The following is a 19,324-nucleotide window of genomic DNA, read 5'->3' as shown; positions in this document are numbered from 1 at the left end:
CAGAGCACTTCCATGCTGGATGGGTGTCATTTGGATGGCAGGAGCACTTGCTTCTCTGGAAGCTCCTGGCACATCACACACAGAGCTATTAAAGGCAGCTTGGTGGGTGCTGATGGCTTTTCTATGGAGACTGTAGGCAATTGATGTATCTTCCTGTGGAAAGTCCTTAGGGAGAATATTAGGGCAGCAGAAGTAATGCAGACATTTGGCTGCATCACTTATGGCACCCCTCAGCAGTGCATTGTTGTGGGGTGGGGTGGGGTTTGAAATGGAACCAATTGATTAACTAACATGATTAGTCTTAATTCCAATATTAAATATACTGATTCATTTTTTGAAAAGGCAGAAGAACCAACTCTAAATCCAAATTTTGTACCCCCTAGAAGAAATAAGTTTTTGCTTCTGGCCTACAGTTATCTGACCACTCTTTTCTAGTCATACATATACTATTTCACCTGTCAGCCATTCACAGAAGCAGCCAAGCATTCACTATCTCAATCAGAAATGCAAACCCCCATGCCTATCTTTCCAATTGCTCACACAACCATGAATCTCTCATCTCACCTTAGCCACACAGTTATATTGTTTTGAAGCTAATTATAGACTGCAATTTCAACAAGCTCCAGTGAAAATGTACAGGAACCACTTATGTAGATCTTCCAAAATGTACCAATTTTGTTTTACAAGTATTGCAAGAACCATAGTTTGCAGAAAGATATATTCAAAGTGGCCTGAATATCTCAATGTAAGAGATGTGATTTTGTGTTCTCCGTTTTCATTTATATCACAGGTGATTTTCCACCCACTCACCAACCCAAAACTTGTAAAAGATCCTGATATTATTGCATAAAAATTGCTAATACAAATTCTTTCACATTTTAAAAAGTGGTCCTTTATGGTAACTACAGTTCACAGTAACTATTGTAAACCAACAATAATAGTACCTACCAGCTAGTGAAGAAATTGCTAAGAACAGACTTTGGCAAATAGAAATATATACATACAAAGAGTTTCTAATTTTAAAACATTTGGCCATATTTCAGATACAGCTAAATTTAAATTCTTACAATTACTTTGCAACAAAGCACTGCTCAGTTTTGTAAATATAGCTCATGCTGCAATCAACCAAGTTCCAGAAGGCAAACCATTGAGAGTTCTATAAATGTTAATGTTGCACCTGTTACGCTGAGAAGAATGTCCAAAAATAGAGTAAGCGCTTTTAGAGAATACAGATTTTCACTATGCAAGAAAATGTTGAATTTCTTCCTTTCTTCTCACAGTTTTGGTATTTGGGCATTTTTTAGAATTATGTCTAATTTTAGCTACCAAAAACATGGCAATAAGAAGACATCAAGTACTGCTTCAAATTTCCTCCATTTAATATATTTCCATGTGGGAAAATGCATGCAAACCATGTACAGAACACATGGATTGTGAATCCATCCATTTCTCCCTGTTATGTCCCCAAACACTAGTTACATTCCTCTAATTACCCCCCACCCCACCTTGCTTAAGGTTGCCTCTTGGCAATTGCTAGAACCCAGAAGTGTTGTTGTAGCCCCTTGTCCAACAAGTGGGATGGAATTGAGGTCAAGAGCAAAACACTCAAAGCTGGGGGGGGGGGCTGAATCCTCACCTCCCTGGGTAACAGGAGCCACCACCAGTTTCTCAGAATTAACCCTCAGCTGTGAGACTGAGGGGCAAGTCTCCTGCCCTACCGGGTATTAATCAAGAGGTCAGCCCTGTAACGTAGGGCTCCTATTGGTTGAGTTCCACAAAATAATTACTTGGTAGCTAAAGCCAAGATATTGGTTTTAGATTGAAGCCTGATAAGCCAAATAACACCATGGAAGTATACTTAATAAAATGTATTAAAGATACATACAAAATATTACAGTTAAAGAAATGTACAAGACAGGAAAGAAAATAATAAAGCTAAATGATCATCCTAAAATACTTTGCAGGCTTTGGTCCCCTAACACAGATGTTATTTTGTCAAGCTAGAAGCACAGAGTCCAAGTAGAACTTCAAAGTAGGGTTGCCAGCTCTGGGTTGAGAAATTTCTTGAGATTTAGAGAGTAGAGTCTGGAGAGGGCAGGGTTTGGGTAGAGGAGGAGCCTCAGCAGGATCTAATGCCATAGAGCCAACCCTTCAAAGCAGCCATTCTCTCCAGAGGAACTGATCTCTGTCATCTGAAGGTCAACTGTAATTCCGGGAGTTCTCCAGCTACCACCTGGAGGCTGGCAACCATACTTCAAAGTCCAAAATCCTGTCACAAGAATCCTGATAGTTAAGTCCTGAGTGCGAGAAAGGTGTGCAGAGGCAGGTATCTACCAGCAACCACAACCAGAAGACCCTTGCTTTATTGCCATGCTGATGAACGAACACTGACTAACATGATCCTATCACAAACATGTTCATTGTCCGTGGGGGCCAGCAGGCCCCTCCTCCAGCCATCAAGATCCCTACTGCACCACTCCCAGAAACCCTACCTGAGCAGGCAACAGGAAAGGTACCAATAAAAAATAATAGCTTGGCCCCAGAGCCTGGCAGCAGCCCTGGAACCTGGAAGGGTAGATCCCTATCCCACCACACACAAAGAAAATTCAAGCTCCAATGCACTCACTCTGTCTCTCTAACAGCAGCTGTCTCTCCCTGAAAGCCAGAGCTGGGAGCCCTCCTCCCCCCTGGTCTTTTCCTCTTGTAATGAATTTGGAGCTCTAGTCCACACTTAGAAGGAAGACCTGCCTATCAAACTAAATTGGTGTCAGTCTATGGAAAACAGGATACGTTGGAGCTGACTCCCCCCTTGCAGCAAGAAATCCAAGCTCTCTTGAGTCAAGGTTTTTAATGAGAAATCATAACTACAGCGTATATATGTCCATAGGTTACACAGAAGCAATTAAAAGCATCTGGCTGTACACAGGGCTCTTGTTGAGAATGACGTATGGATGCTTGCTACAAAGTTTCAGTCCCTCTCTGTAAGCCCCCCACCCTCGGTGCCCGACCAGCTGGGCATAGTCAGTGGGAGAGTAGGAAGGAGCTGTCCCAAGGCTGCTGTGGCGAGCCATCTGAGATAAGAGTGCAGTCTTCCTAGGAGCTGGACAGCTTATGTGAAAAACTACACACACACACACACAGAAGATGATAGCAAAGTTCACAAAGATGGAGGGACTGTGGGCAACAGACCTGACAATTGGGCTTAGATTGGGGTTTCCAGGGCAACAACAGGAGTTCAGACAGAATTCAGACAATCCCTGCCTGAGTTGTCATGGGAATTGATTGCAGGTGCCAGACTGTCTGGCTTGACAAACAGCAACGAATAAGGCTTGCAACAACCACCTGTTCGTTTATAATGGGGCTTCATGAACAGTTTGTTTGTGAACAGCAGATTGGGCTGTTTGTGGGTTTTTTTAGTTTGTATTGCTGTTCGTGCCCATCTCTAGTTATGATAATGTTCCTCTGCAGCTGAAATACATTCACAATCAGAACAACTTACTTAGGGTTCCTTGCACTAATGATACAAAATGTGAGTGCAAAACTCCCTCTTGGCTCTCATTCTCGAAGCTCTTTTGATCCCACAATTTCACCCACACTTGTGCCTCAGTTCCATCTCATCCTTATTTGTCTAAGAACTGCAAAGTCATAGTGACAGTAATTTTCCAGAGATGAGCCTTCTGCAAGCTAACTAGGCCCCAAAAGCCTGAACCAAACAATTTAAAAAGCCAAGACTACGCAAGGCCAGTTTCTTGACACCTATGTCTACTTTCTTATATTGTTGTGGCATGCAACTTGCTGGACTATCAAATGGTCTCAAACTAATGCACCTCATGTATTTAATGTGTGGATAAATGGGAAGGGAGAACTATGTACTCTGCTTCATGGAAGAAGGGTGAGATAAAAATGTACTAGATATGGGACAAGATATTATTTATTATATTTATTATATTATTATATAGATATGGGACAAGAAATTATTTTCAGACGTTATTGTAATTTTACTAGAAATATGCATTCTTCATCAGTATGTGGATTATGGGGAAGGAATCAAACCTCCCATAGTCTCTAACCGGTACATTACTGCTGCTTATAATGAAGTGTTTTAAAACACATCATGATTTTACTGTCTAATGTCTTTAAGAAAGAGTTCATTTTACAGGATAAAATTACTACACTTACTCACAATCTAAGTATTGTCCAGAATACTAATCCCTAGAAACTGACTTAATTAATTCACTTATTGAACCTCTGGTGTACAAAGTTAATGTTACAATCAGCAGCTGATTCAATCAAAAGGTGAAGCAACCTTTTAATTAATCTTACATGAAATTCACCTTCAACCAACGGCAAGCAGTCACACTAGTCTGATAAAAAAAAATTTCACCCTCTCCCTCAAATAAAATGGTAGTAAGACCAAATGCAAATAATATTACTTCAATGTAAAAGCAAGGTCCAAAGCACATCTACAATATTATATTGCGGTCAATTTCACATTTATGATCTTGTCTAACACAGAAGCAACATCTAGTGACTAAATACTTGTCATACATATCACAGAGTATTATATCATGTAATGACATGAATACATAACATGTCTGACATGCCATAGTATTTCAGAATATTATTTTTTTCTTTGTTACTTGAATTAACATGGCCACAGAAACATGATGGGTTTGTCCGTGGAGTCTATTGCTCAGCCATGCAGCTCACTGAGGGCTTTTGGATGCGTGTAGTTTCTCATCCAGTCTTACCACAGGCCCAATGTTAATGTAAACATATTTTTAAAATATCCTTACTTTGTAGAGGTTATTGGGACCTACTCCTGCAGTTCTGTGAGGGGGGAAAGTTACACAAATGTTTATTAACCAAAACCAAATTCCAATGTATCTCTGGGTAGTGAAATGTCACATACACACCACTCAGTGACATATATCCAACCCCAAGTTTCCTGCATATTCCAATTTTATCCACTATACTGTTCTTGAGAGTAAATTCATCTCACTGGAATGAAGTTTTGGTGGGGCTCAATGGAACTGAAATGGGAGCAGGAATCAGAAAATTCCCTCACATCCCAGTGTGATAACACTCAGAGCTTATTTTATATACCCAAAGCCAAAATATACACTTGCACATGAAGTGAGATGTTTATTTTGTTGGATTATCACTCCTCTGCATATTTAATGACCACACCAGTTTTGTGGAATGTTACCAGTTCAACTTTCTGTTAAAAGAGGAAGGTTATGTATCTCTCCAGAGCATTTAACAAAGTTTCCCTGGATCAGTGATTTCTTGGTGGGGGAGGACATTTTTTATTTGAATAGCCACTGGGACAAAAATAAAACAAATAATAAATTTGCAAGGTTTTTGTGGGGTTGTTTATGCCCTAGGGTTTTTGTTGTCGTTCACATAAAAAAGTAAACAGTAAATGGCTGTACTTTGGGGACACTGTTTACTAAAGATCTGGTAACAATGGTGTCAAAGGGCAAAGATTTCGACGAATTCTGCAAAAAAAAAGTGCAACTGGGGAGCAATTTTATTCCAAGAAATTGTAAATTGGTTGATGTTGCTGCCTGTGGATTTTGATGGATCAAAATGTGGTACATTAGTATTTCAACACATTAAAATAAGTGCCATTCTTCAGGCCACCTGTGTTACTTGCAACAGCCATGGCTTGTTCACAATCCAAGAATAAGGGGATAAAATTGTTCCCTTGCACATATATTGCAACTCTCACATTCATGCCTGTGCTAGACATAGGATTGCCAACTCTGGCTTGAGAAATTTCAGGGGATTTGGGGCAGGTGCCTGGTGAAGGTGAGTTTGGGGAAGAGAGGAAGCTCAGTGGGTATATGATAAGTCCGTCCTCAAAAACTGCTATTTTCTCCAGGGGAACTGATCTTTGAAGTCCTGAGATTAGCTGTAATTTCAGAACTCCAGCCCTGACCTGGAGGTTGGCAACTTTAACCCATCATGAAACTGATAACCCTAGCTAAACATGGACTAAAAGACTTCTTTTTATTGTGATATGTTGTCATAGCTTCTGTCATTTTATTGTTGGCATTTGATCGTTTTTATGCATCAAACAACATTCGATTTATATACTGCCCTACAGGACAACTTAGTGCCCACTCAGAGCAGTTTATAAAGTATGTTATTATTATCCCCACAACAAAACACCCTGTGAGATGGGTGGGGCTGAGAAAGCTACAAGAAGCTGTGATTGACCCAAGGTCACCCAGCTAGCTTCAAGCGGAGGACTGGGGAATCAAACCTGGTTCTCCAGATTAGAGTCCCAGCTCTCTTAACCACAATGCCAAACTGGCTCTAAAATACCAAATTCCGCATGATTCGCTGAAATTCGGGATTACCAAACTGAAAAGGGAATACTGAATCAGGTTTGGTATTTCCAAAACTGAAGTTTACCAAATTAATTCAGTTTAAATTGGGTAAACTTCAGAAACCATGACTGGACAGTGGAGTGCATATGATTCATAGGTGTGATGTTGGTTGTCATAGGGAAAAATGGAGAATAGTTGGGCAACTTGCTCAGGGGGTGCTGGAGTTTCAGGTGGCCATTAGTTTGGTTCTGTTGGTTCTGTTGCACTTTGGCTGTGGCATCCTTGCCCTGTGTGTATGTGTCCCAAGAATCAGCATGTAAACCTTTCTCATCATTGGGAACAAAGGAGAGTAACCGGTCAGCCTACACAGGGTCACATGGGTTGAAGGGCATCACTTTTTTGGGGGGGAGGGGCTCCCCAGGGAAAGAATTTGGAAAATTTCCCATCATTGGGAACAATGGACAGTGGCTGGTCAGCCTGCTCAGGGGGGAGTGTCAATTTGGTTCTGTTATGCTTCCCAAGGGATAAGCTTGCATTTGGGAATGTGACTCAGCTGCTGCATCCGTGCCCGCGTATATGTGCCCTGAGAACCAGCTTGGAAAATTTCCATTAATTGGGTAGAATGGAGGGTGCTTGTAAGGCAGCTTGTCCAGGGGCACTTGGATAGTGGGTGGGGGATTCAATTTGGTTCTGTTGGAATGTCTTGGGTGGAGGCTGCATTTGGGAGTATGCTTTTGGCCATGGCAGCCTTGCTTCAAGTGTTTCTGCAGTGGAAGTCACCTTGGACTTTCCCCCCACAATAGGAACAAACGGAGTGGCTGAGGGCACTTTGTTCAGGGGCCCACAGAACTGAACCTTGGTGTCCAATCTTCCTGAATCTTGGGGGTTATTTAGAAGACAGCAAGAAGTAGACCCTCTGGAAATTGGGTGAATTTTTCTTGCAATATGCCACCCTCATCCTCCTAGATAGCCTCCAGATAGTTTTCCACATAGGCAATACGGGAGTTGCTGAGGGCACCTTCTTTGGGGGTCCATAAATTTCGCCTCTAGCATCCAATCCTTATGAAAATTGGGGGGTCTTTTGAGGACAGCTAGTGGCCTGGGGAGGTCAAAAAGTGACCTCCCCAGTTCACCAGATAGCCTAAAATTGAGTTACCCATAGGCAGGGCTTATTTTCTGGGAAAAGAGGTGGTGGAACTCAGTGGGTTGCCTGCGGAGAAAATGGTCACATGGCTGGTGGCCCCGCCCCCTGATCTCCAGACAGAGAGGAGTTTAGATTGCCCTCTGCGCCGCTCAGTGCAATCTAAACTTCCCTCTGTCAGGAGGTTCCGGAGCTCCGTTCCACCGCATTCCTGCTGGAAAAAAGCCCTGCCCATAGGAAACAATGGCCAAATTTCACCCAATTTGTTCTATATTACTAAACCAAACCACAGAATCAATTTGGTATTTTGGGATTACAAAATTTTATTCTAATTTGGTATTACAGAACTGAATTTCCAGATTTTTTTTGCACACCCCTATATGGCCCTTCTAGGTATAATATAAATATAAGGTATTATACTTATTTACTAATGTGTGAATTTTACTGAAAACAATTGCTGTGTGGAAACAAAAAAAAAGAGTCACTGGTATGAGTTGCACAAGAGAGAAGCAAGCACAAAATTGAGCTATTCAACTGAACTTGCTAAAGCTGATAATATCCCTATGCTGGCGAACAGACTGGATTTTAACTAAGCACTTTACATAGCAGACTGCTGAATGGAGTCTTCTTTGCAAAGGTTAGAATGCTAGCTTGAAATACAGTTTGCAGACAATGCATGGAAACAATAATAAATACAATTTATAGACTATTGATTGTGTCATTTTCTACTGCTTGGCTTCAAAAGTCATATCCCCCTCCCATTGCTCATTCTTTTAAATAAGCAGTGTTTAACCAAATGTCCATGGCATATGGTTGCCAACCCCCAGGTGGGGCCAGGAGATCTCCTGGAATTACAACTCGTAGCCAAAACAGATGAGACATCTGATGTGTGGAGGACACAAGTTTTCCTACAATGTTCCATGGAATTATCTCCCTCTTCTCCCAGGCAGAGGTTCTTTCTCTAGGCATCTCATCTAATCTGCTCGGCTCCCTCTCTTCACCACCAGATCCCCTTGCTCCCCTAAAAGCACTGCGCAGCCAGAGGGAGCCGAACGCGCTGGCGGCGGCTAGAAGAACAAAAAGATAATTGCCTTTGCCAGCTCCTTCTGACCACCACCTGTGCACTTGGCTCCCTTTTGCCAGTGCCAGCATGCTCCCCTTGCTCCCCTTAAACCACTCCACAGCCAGAGGGAGCCGATCATGCTGGCAGCAGTGAGAGGGACAATGAACCGCCACTGCCAGCTCCCTCTGACCACCACTGGTGCAATTGGCTTCCTCTCGCTGCTTCCAGCACACACAGCTCCCTCTGGCTGCAGAGTCCTTTTAGGGGAGCAGGGGGAGCTGCTGGTGGTGAGAGGGAGCTGAGTGGACTAGACGAGATGCCTAGAGAAAGAACATCTGCCAAGGAGAAGAGGAATTCTCTTCCTCTTCTCCCTGGCAGAGTTTCTTTCTCACTACACTTCTCATGGAACCTTGCGGGAAACTAATGTGTGTCTTCCACGAATCAGGCATCTCGTCTGTTTTGGCTCTCATTTGCAGACCACAATTTCTATGGAGAAACTGGAACATAAACAAATTATAGCATCTTCAAAAAATCTGAGTAAAAATTTTCAAAAAAATTCAGTGTTTATTTACCTGGTTAGAATTTTGTAATGCGTTAAGACTGTTTTTAGAGATGAAGCAGTAAACCATTTTGATTTCTGCTATCATTCTGACATCATGTTTCTCATTAAAAACACAGTATTTTTCTACTGAATGTCATGCTAGCATTTTAATTGCTCTTCTTTAACCTCTTCATCTCCAACTTCTCCCTCCTAGAACTGTAAACTGAGCCTCACCATCCTATCAGCATTTCCTAGGGTTGCTCCCTGCCTGACTTTGGAAAAGAGACGTTATTCATGTGTTCTTTTTTCCAAGTGTTTCCTTTTGCATACCTTGTACTGTTCATTTTGTTCAGCCATCCTGACTTTTCTGCAGTCCTCTGCTTGCCTGTACCAAATATCATGCGGTTAAGACACTTCTTTGAATACTTTCAAAACGTAGTTCTTTCAATCTCAGTATACTTTATTCTTTAGCTTCCAATTTTCAAAAAGTATATGCCTCAAAGAAGTTTGGAAAATGACTATTATATGACATCAGCACACTCTCAGCAATCCAGCACACTCTCCTTAAATGCCATTAATATGGCTCAGTTGTAACTGTCCGAGGTGACTCCAGTGCACAACGAACTATCCCCTTTCCAACTTGCAGAGGCTTTTCTTTTAATTTCAATGGGCAGAGCACTGCCTGCACATATTCCCTTGCTCTCAAAGGACTTGGCCTGCATTGCATTTGTAGAGAATGAAGCACAACAGTGATTATTTTGAATCCCTTGTCCCTACACCTTTGACCTGAAAATTCTCATTAAAATGTTACTTCTCATTTGCAAGTCAATCCTCTGATTATTATTTTTCATGCCATCTTTTTTTCCCCCTTGGACCATATATGCATGCTCAACATTATCTGTTCATCAGTAAAGCAGCAATATGTTTGCTTTAGCTATATCTCCAATTTCTTCACATAAATCTCTCAGACAATGTCTCAGGCACTTTGAACCCCAAACATTTAGGGTTCCATGTTGGGAAACAAGGTAATTGACAAAACATTGGCATTATAAGTTTATTGTGTCAATTTCCAACCAGTACAATAGCCACTAAATTTGCACCAGCTGAAGTTTGAGAACTGTCTTCACATATAGACTTTGTAACAGTGGTCTAACCTGGGTCCCACTTAGAATTTCCATGGGTTCAAGGGGAAGCAATTTTCACTTACTTCCTCCTGAGGTAGCCACAAACTCCCCCTGAAATGCTGATCTTCTGGGAAATCAGAGGTCTCACACGGGAGACAGGAGGTGGCAAAAAAAATTCCCCCTGGTGCCCAAAGAAATTCTATGCAACATTGTATGTCTATCATATGCATAAATGTACAGTATAAATACTATACAAATCATTTAAAAACTGTAGGTATAAATACTGTACAAATCATCTGAAAAACTTTAACATGCATATACATAATAAATGAAATTATAAAACTGGCAACAAAACTCATTAATAACTATTGAAAAGAAAAAGAAATGAAAGAGGGAACATTTTTTCATCCTTAGAGAACTTTTGTGTGCATGCACATGTGAGTGCACACACAGACACACATCATACCACAATCAGCTGGAATATATGCAAAGCTGTTTGCATGGTCTGGATTAAGGGTTACCTGGGATCAAATATTGTTATTAATTTAAAAACTATTGCATTTTTTAACATTTTTAGAGTATTAAATACATAAGTGAGTTTCAAAATAAATACCGGTTCTAACTTTTTAAGTTCACAGACTTTTCCTTAGACATAGTTGTTCAAAGTAAAAAATGTAAAGCATGCAGACAGGAGATAAAGCTTCATGTCTGGGACTGGTCCTGACGCAGTGAAGCTGACTGTTATCTAAAGCAGAGGAACAAGTTGATTTGTATAAAAACCAAGTGAATTTTAAATATCTGCCCTTCAGCAAGTTAGCAGTTTTGTTTATTTCAAAATGTGAGCAAAAAGGCCAGTTTAAAAATATAACAAAATTGCCTTAGTGCATCCCTTTAATTGCTGCTTGTCTTATTGTTCTTTTGATTTTATGGCTTAATTAGTATTATTTTTATTTTTATTCATTTATTTAACTTATGAACTGCCTTGGTTTACTCTTGCCCATTGTCTGTAACAAATAAACCATATGAAGTCAAACCAATACAATTTTTAAATAATCTTTTTCCAAACAAGGAAGGGAGGTGTTCAGGTGAGAGGGGATATGCTGAGGAGAGACTTGGTCTGATCAGTCAATCTTCAGTGGGTAATTCAAAGTCTAAAATTATTCAATTTAAGGGCAAGTTTAAGATAGAAAAACCTTTTGGTGGGAAAGTCTAATGTGTGGCAAGATAGTTTCTCAGAAGTTACCATGGCAGGCCCCTTTTTAATGTAAATGCATACTGATTAATCTTTGGGAGTCCTTGAATAATAATCTGATGGCCAGATTTTGGACAAGTAAGGCTTCCCCATGAGACAGACCGTTCTACTCTGTTATCCTGATTAGACTGGGCACAGTCCATCTCCTCTGTTGACAATGTGGCAAGGACCAGAAACTCTGTTTAGTGGCCTGTTATAACATGCAAAAAGGAGCTGGTCCTTCCATCAAGATAGGTGGCTGGGAGAGAGAAAACCCTAAATGAAGGCTTGTTGGCAACTGAGTTGCTTTAAAAACTAAATAAAGTTGGAAAATCTGATGTATAAGGGTTGAGAATTTATATTTTTTACTCTTTTACTGTGTGTATGTTTATCTCCCAGAATGTTGGGAGTGTTTTTGAGAGGCCAGAACTAGATATTGCAGAGGATAAATGACTGCTGCTAGAAAAAAATCTGTTAACATAAGACTTCTTGGGACCTCCTTGTAAATAACATTGAAATCAATGAGGGAAGAAAAAATAGTAGTACAAAATGTGCGACATAATATTAGGGGTTTAGAACAAATCAAACAGTCCTTGAACATGTAGGAAATATAGTTGTGATTACTGAGGGCCAAGCTACACATGACGAATGACACTTGAATGGCAAGTGGATTGAGTGGAGGGCAAGTGAACAGGGAAAAATACACTTGCCATTCAAGTGTCATTCGTCATGTGTAGCTTGGCCCTATAAGAGGCAGCACGGGTTCCTCAAGAACAAGTCATGTCAGACTAAACTTACCTCCTTTTTTGAGAAAGTTTCTGTTTGGTTGGATTAGGGGAATGCTGTAAACATAATTTATCTTGATTTCAGGAAGGTTGTTGATAAGGTTACGCATTATATTCTTGTTGACAACTTAGTAAAATGTAATTTGGATCCTACTGCTAGTAGGTGGATTTGTAACTGGTTGACAGATCACATCCAAAGAGCACTTGTAAATGGTTTCTCATCTTCTTGGAGAGGAGTGAGATGTGGACTTCCTCAGGGATCTGTTCTGGACCCTGTGTTGTTCAACATCTTTACAAATGACTTGGATGAAAAAATAAGGGGAAAGCTAATTAAATTTGCAGATGATACTGAATTGGGAGGGGTGGCAAATATAGTAGAAGACAGAATCAAGATTCAAGGTGATCCTGAGAGGCTGAAAAAATGGGCTAAAACTAACAAAATGAATTTCAACAGAGATGTATGTAAAGTTCTTCATTTAGACAGGAAAAATCAAAGGCATAATTTATGGGATGAAGGAGACTTGTTTTGGCAGTAGTACATGTGGAAAAGATCTAGGGGTCCTAATAGACCATACACTGAACATGAGTCAGCAGTGTGATGTGGTAGCTAAAAAGGCAAATGGGATTTTGGCCAGTATCAACAAAAATATAGTGCCCAGATCACACAAAATGATGGTATCACTTTGTTCTGGCTAGACCTCACTTGGAATACTGTCTTCAGTTTGGGGCAATACAGTTTAAGAAGGATATTGACAAGCTGGAGCATGTCTGAAGGATGGAACAAAGTAGTGAGAGGTCTGTAGACTAAGTCCTATGAGGAAAGGTTGAAGAAGCTGAGTATGTTTAGCTTGGAGAAGAGAGATGACTTTGCTATAGTGTGCACATAGGAATGATACTAAATGGAAGTTGGAAGACACACACACACACACACACACACACACACACGGACAAAACTGTTGCAAAATGTGTAGGGGTTATATAAACATTAAAGACTCTTCCCTTGCACTATTTCCATTTTTTTTCTACAAAGAGATATGATAGCTATCTTCAAGTATTTGAAGGGCTTGTCACACAGAATTATTTTATGTTGCCCCAAGGGGTCAGACCAGAAACAACAGGTTATAATTAAGTGAAAAGAGGTTTTGGTTAAACTTTCTGACAGAGTGGTTTCTCAGGTTTCCTTTGGAGGTGGTAGACTGTCCTTATTTGAGATGGTGCAGAGTGGTAAGCTGCAGCACTGCAGCCCAAGCTCTGCTCATGACTTGAGTTCGATCCTGGCAGAAGCCGGGTTCAAATAGCCGGCTCAAGGTTGACTCAGCCTTCCATCCTTCCGAGGTCAGTAAAATGAGTACCCAGTTTCCTGGGGATAAAGTGTAGATGACTGGGGAAGGCAATGGCAAACCACCCCATAACAAAATGTCTGGCAAGAAAACGTCGTGATGCAACGTCCCCCCATGGGTCAGTAATGACTCAGTGCTCGCCTTTACCTTTACCTTACCTTCTATGACTAAATATGAATTTAGGCATTTCAGAAGAAGGAGGGCAGGAATGGTTGAGCCAGTGCTAGGCTCTTGTGGCCCCTTCTTATATGCCCAGGATCACCACTTTGTGATCAAGAAGGAAATTTCTTCCAGGCTAGATTGGCCAGGGATCCTGGAGGTTTTTTGCTGTCCTCTGGGCAAAGAGGACAGTGGGGAGGGGGAAGTAGCTGTGAATTTCCTGCATTGTGCAGCGGTTGGACTAGATGCCCCTTGGTACCCTTCCATTTCTTTGTTTCTGTAGTATGTATTTGGATATACCTTAGCTGAAACGAAACTCAAAATCAGTTGTTTTGGGTCAACTTTGGGATATCTGCAATGACCTCAAACAGTCCCAAATGACAAAAATTTATCTCCCAAAATTTGAGGATTGTTTTTGGGAGGCACAGGAGTAATGAGGGAGATAGAGGAAGCTGCCCCACCAAACAGCTATTAGGTAGGATCTCTGACCCTTTAAAATTTAAAGAGACTAGAAGCCTTACAGCTGATACTAATAGCTGACAGTTGAGTACATTGGAGGTCAGCTAGGTAGATGGGGGGGCATATTATTTCCTATGGGTATTAGAGGGCCAATTCTGCACATAAGATAGAATGGACCTTTTATTTCCTATGGTAGACCTGACCTTTACAACCAATAGGTCACAATTGTCTTGTTATTGCCCATGGCCAGTAGACCAGGCCTCTGTCTGCACCATTATCAGCTGTTGGGACCAACTTCCTCTTTCTCCCTTCCTGCTTCTGCTGCCCCGGGGCCAGGAGGGGGCAGATGAGTGGGAAGGGACTGGAAAAATGACCTGGAATTTTCAAGGCCACAAAAATCCTGAAATGGTAAGGAGGGTCTGGAAACATGGAGACAACAAAATACATGTCTTCCCAGAAATCCAGATCTGAACATTTTTGATGTGCACACTCCTACATCATAAGAACAATCCTATGTAGGTCATCCTATGTGAGCTGCTGTAGCATAGTGGTTAAGTGGCTGGGATATGAAACAGCACTCTGCTAGTTTGACTCCCACTACTGTCATGAACTCTGCAGGGGGCCTTGGGTAAGCCACTCCTCTCAGCCCCACCTTGCCAGCTGTACTTTGGGGATAATAATAACACTGACTTTGTTCAGCACTATGAGTGTGGCACTAATTTGTCCAGATATATACCGATATAAGCACATTGTTGTTGTTGTTAATTCCTCAGAATCCTACTCAGGTTAGTTCAGTGGGCTTACTCCCAGGAAAGTGTTCTTAGGATTGCACTAAATATCATTGCTCTCTAAGTTTCACAAGCTCTGCAAGTGACAATAATAACGTGAATGAGAGGCAGGAAAACTCTGAACATAGTGTCATCATGTGACACATTTGCGTTTTTTAGACTATACTAGAGGAGAATGAAAGGGACAATGCAGGGGTGCTGTTTTTGATTTGACATGTCTAGTTCTGACATAGCACCCATAATACATCTATGGAAATTAAAGGAGTGGCATATGACATACTGATCTCTCTGTAATGGCCAACTTTACCTTATGGACACATGAAATTTTTCAGCTTAGCTAAACAGACTAGGGTAAAACAAAGGGAATTCAATTATTCATTTATTTCACATTTGATAGATGAAAAAAAAATTAAAACATTTAAAAACCATTTAAATTCATGCCTTAGAGTGTTAGCTCAGGAATTTAGCACAGAACTTTAGTATAGCCTAAGGGAATAACTCCCAGGTACAAAATTCTGCCACTTGAATCACAGACAGAAGTCTGCCTGAAGATAACAAGAGCTATGTATGCATATCAAGTACTAGAATTTAGCCCTGGAGGGTCAAGCACTGCCTTCAATTGCCATATAAATCTCATCATTTTGCCATGTCTCTGAGCTGATTTTTCATCTTTTTAAATTTTTGCATGGTTTACTGAATGATTTCTTAATGTCTTCTACAGGTAGTTTTCTTTAAAGATGGGAGAAATTATATTCCTGTTGGGCTATAAAGAGGACATTACAATTTATGTACTGATGTTTTGCCTTTTTAGAGCCATGTGCTGCCTGTAGCTTAAACCCAATCTGTACCACATGAACCAGGTTTCCAAGCCTTGGACAAAAAGAGAAAGCTAATGGGTACAGCTATAGTCCTTCTTATGTTACACATGTGATGGAGAATACAGGCACATCCCTACTGTTCCACCACACAAAGAAGAGTGTTAGCCTAATCATAAATGATCTGAGCCTCTGTTCAGCTCCAACATTCACACAAGGCAAAACATTTCTAAGGTTTTCAAGAGAAAAGAAGGTGTTTACATATTCTGGGAAGAACTTGGAAATCACAAGGCTCTCTCAATTCATTTAGTCATTCAAGAACGATATCATCATCATCATCCCTGTGAGGGCCACAAGAAAATTCCTACGAACAGTCATTTCTCAGCACCACTTCCAGAAATTTCTCAAGATAGAAGCATTGCCACTGCAACATAGTGCCTCTTATTTCTGGGCAGGTTACCCCAGAAGGATACTATGGTGGTTGATATCAAAACATGATAAGATATCCAAGAGAATAGAAAGAGTCACACTTTCCCAACAAAGGTCACATTGACTAAGATAGCTGAAACTGAATTGAAAAGGATGTAAATAATGTATTTCATCCATGTGTCTAGAACTACCCACTACTGCCTTAGCCAGAAAAAGCAAGTTTGATATAGGCATATAAGAGACCCTGGAATTTCTATCACCTAGTACCTTTAAATGCCCTACCAAAGGGTTTAAAATAATCATTAAAAAATCAAAAATTATAATAATCACTCCCCAGTTGGGCTTTCCATTAGATCTCTGTACATTTGAGAATTCCTCAGTTCCTCACATTAAAACAAGGTATCTGTTCATCACCGCAGCATACCACAGCATAGCATTATATTGTGTTATAGATATAAACAGCATTATTAATTAGATCATCATAATAATGGCATTCAAATTATAAAAGGAAAAATGCTATTGTTAAATTATTCCCCATCTCTTGAAAGAAATCTGCATAGAAGCTGCTGGGGCTGCTTGGTCCCTTCTTGGCTTCTGGCCTACAGAGTTCCATAAGCTTCCATCTCGTCCTCCATTATTTTTAAAATATACATGAACCCAGTGGGAGAGCAGGTGACTGACAACCTGAGAAAGCCATCAAAGTTGTGATGCTGAAACTTTGGAACTCCCTCCCCAGGGAGATTCATCTGTCTCCCTCTATTGTTGTGTTCTGCCTGCTGGAAAAGACTTTTTGTTTTGTGCTCTTGCACTAACTCTTATTAGTCCTTCTCCCTCTTTGTGGGTTTTCATGTGTTTATATTTTTATTTGTTTCCACCCTGAATTGGTGGAAATTTACTACACTGTAACAGACACCAAAAGGGAAGCTGCAAACTGGATAGGAATCAGAAATCTTTATCCCCTTAATACCGAATTCCAAAGGTGCTTGCAGGCTTAAAAAGGTTATGGGCCTCTGATGTAATGCTTTACTAAGAGAATTACAAAATAAAAGTTTAGGGATGTCAGTTGTCTTGGGCTGACTTTATCTGAGGAAACAAAAAAACAGGGGAGGTCTGTGCAGTATTTTCAAAGAAGGGACGGTGTCCAAACAGACCCAAAGTTCACACGTGTTCCTATGAAGCCAAATTAATGTACACTTAGAGAATCCACTTCTGCAATTTTGAATCCAATTTTAATTCTTCTCATTATAGGTCGGAATGGGGAAAACCGAGGCTGGCAAACCCATTGCCAATCTCCCGCTGGGAACTCCCTTCAGGGGGACATGGCAAAAATTGTGGTTTGATTTTCCGACCTATAATGAGAAGAATTAAAACTGACTTTATTTGAGACCTGCTCCTGGAACACAGCCACTGCACCTTTTGTTGGAATTAAAGAACTTGCCTCTTCTTTAATCTCTGAAGTTTTAAATTGTGATAACTCACAGACCACAGTGATTGCTAGGTGTATATTTTGCAGATGTTGCAGACAGTTTACATATTATATTAATATTGATTTGAGAAAAATACTTGTCATGTATGCAGTGAGAACAGTCCTAAGTCAAAGCTACATAAAGTCTGTAGTTCGATGCCTCATTAAGAAAGACAAGAGTTGAAACATGGCCTTTACTGAACATCCAATGATAAAATCATTTTCAAGTAAATCTCTAATTTTGTTAAGGTACTAGAACAAACATGGAGACTTCTGTTACCTGTTGCCGAATTTCTTCTTCCATTTTTACTGGAGATCCCAGCTCAGCAACCTGCTTGACTCCTTCACTTGCATAACCACCATATTCCCAGAGTACATAGTTCTTTGAATGAGATCCACCAATGATTGCAGACCAGTGGTTGGCTCGCCCTTTAAAAAAGACAGTCTATTGTTTATTTATTGTATTTAAAACAGTTTTATGCCACCTTTCCACACACCTAAGCTCCTAATGCAATGAAAAAACAAGACAATAAAACAAGCTTTAAAAATACATACATTCATATATATATATATACAAGTGGGGATCCATATGGAATTTGTTGGCCCAGCAGTGGCAGTGGTGGCAGTAGGGAGCAGAGAACTCTGTTAGACCTTGGGGGTGGGGGAAGTGATGATGGGAGGGCAGGGAGCTACACTGGGCCTGTGGTTGGCAGAGGTGGCAGGGAGCCACGCTGGTTGCAGGGGGCAGCAACAGCAACAGGGGGACAGGGAGCCACCCTGGGCCCAAAGGGCAGAAGTAGAAATGCTGGGAGCTGTGCCAGACCTTGAGATGGTAGCAGACAGTGTGTGTGAGGGGGGGGAGCCATGCTGGGTGCAGGGGGTGGTACTGATGCAGCAAGCATCAGCAACAAGTGGGAGGGCAGAGAGCCACAGGAGGTAGTGGTGGCACTTGCAGGTTCTCTTCCCACCCTTGCCAGCCTGCCCAGTTGCCAAGTTTGGAGGAAAATATCCTTTTTGTCAATGTGTCCCAATCCACAGAATTAAATATGTGCAGATGTGGTCACACTTGAATATTAGAAAATACAAATGGGGGACCTGCAAGAACTTCCCCCACCATGCCCTCTTACCTCCCCCACTATGTCCTCTTTCCCTTCCCTGGTCACACCCATAGCCTCTCCCTCTTTTCATGCATCCTACCCACTTTTGTCTGCCCTTCTGTCTTCAAGCCCCCCGCCCGCACAGCCTCCCCTATGGCTCAATTACATGGTGGCAGCTGAATCTCAGACCTTCTAATGCATTCCCCAGCCCATTGAAAATAATGGTCCCAAAACTCGAGCACAAAAAGACACACCAACATGATTCCAAAATCAGTGATTTTCCTTCTTGAACATCACAACCATGGTAATAATTCCTCCTTAAATCTCACTTCCAAAGTTATCATTAATTTCTCTTGAGGACATTCCTAATGTATTGTCGAAGGCTTTCACGGCCGGAGAACGATGGTTGTTGTGGGTTTTCCGGGCTGTATTGCCGTGGTCTTGGCATTGTAGTTCCTGACGATTCGCCAGCAGCTGTGGCTGGCATCTTCAGAGGTGTAGCACCAAAAGACAGAGATCTCTCAGTGTCTGTCTTTTGGTGCTACACCT

At 41.1% G+C, this 19,324-nt stretch overlaps 1 protein-coding gene across 2 annotated transcripts in view; it reads right to left on the bottom strand.

Moving 5' to 3' along the window:
* SPON1 (spondin 1) overlaps positions 1-19,324 on the bottom strand; it is a 595,298-nt gene that overhangs the window by 390,757 nt on the left and 185,217 nt on the right. For both annotated transcript variants that reach the window (XM_054971838.1, XM_054971839.1), the window contains exon 6: positions 17,959-18,107. In XM_054971838.1, the coding sequence (XP_054827813.1) occupies positions 17,959-18,107 (149 nt within the window). The remainder of the gene's footprint in view (positions 1-17,958; positions 18,108-19,324) is intronic.

This window comes from Eublepharis macularius, chromosome 2, assembly GCF_028583425.1.
Source record: "Eublepharis macularius isolate TG4126 chromosome 2, MPM_Emac_v1.0, whole genome shotgun sequence".
Classification (NCBI taxonomy): domain Eukaryota; kingdom Metazoa; phylum Chordata; class Lepidosauria; order Squamata; family Eublepharidae; genus Eublepharis; species Eublepharis macularius.
Note: the sequence above shows the minus strand (reverse complement) of the source record. Positions and strands in the feature narration are given on the sequence as shown.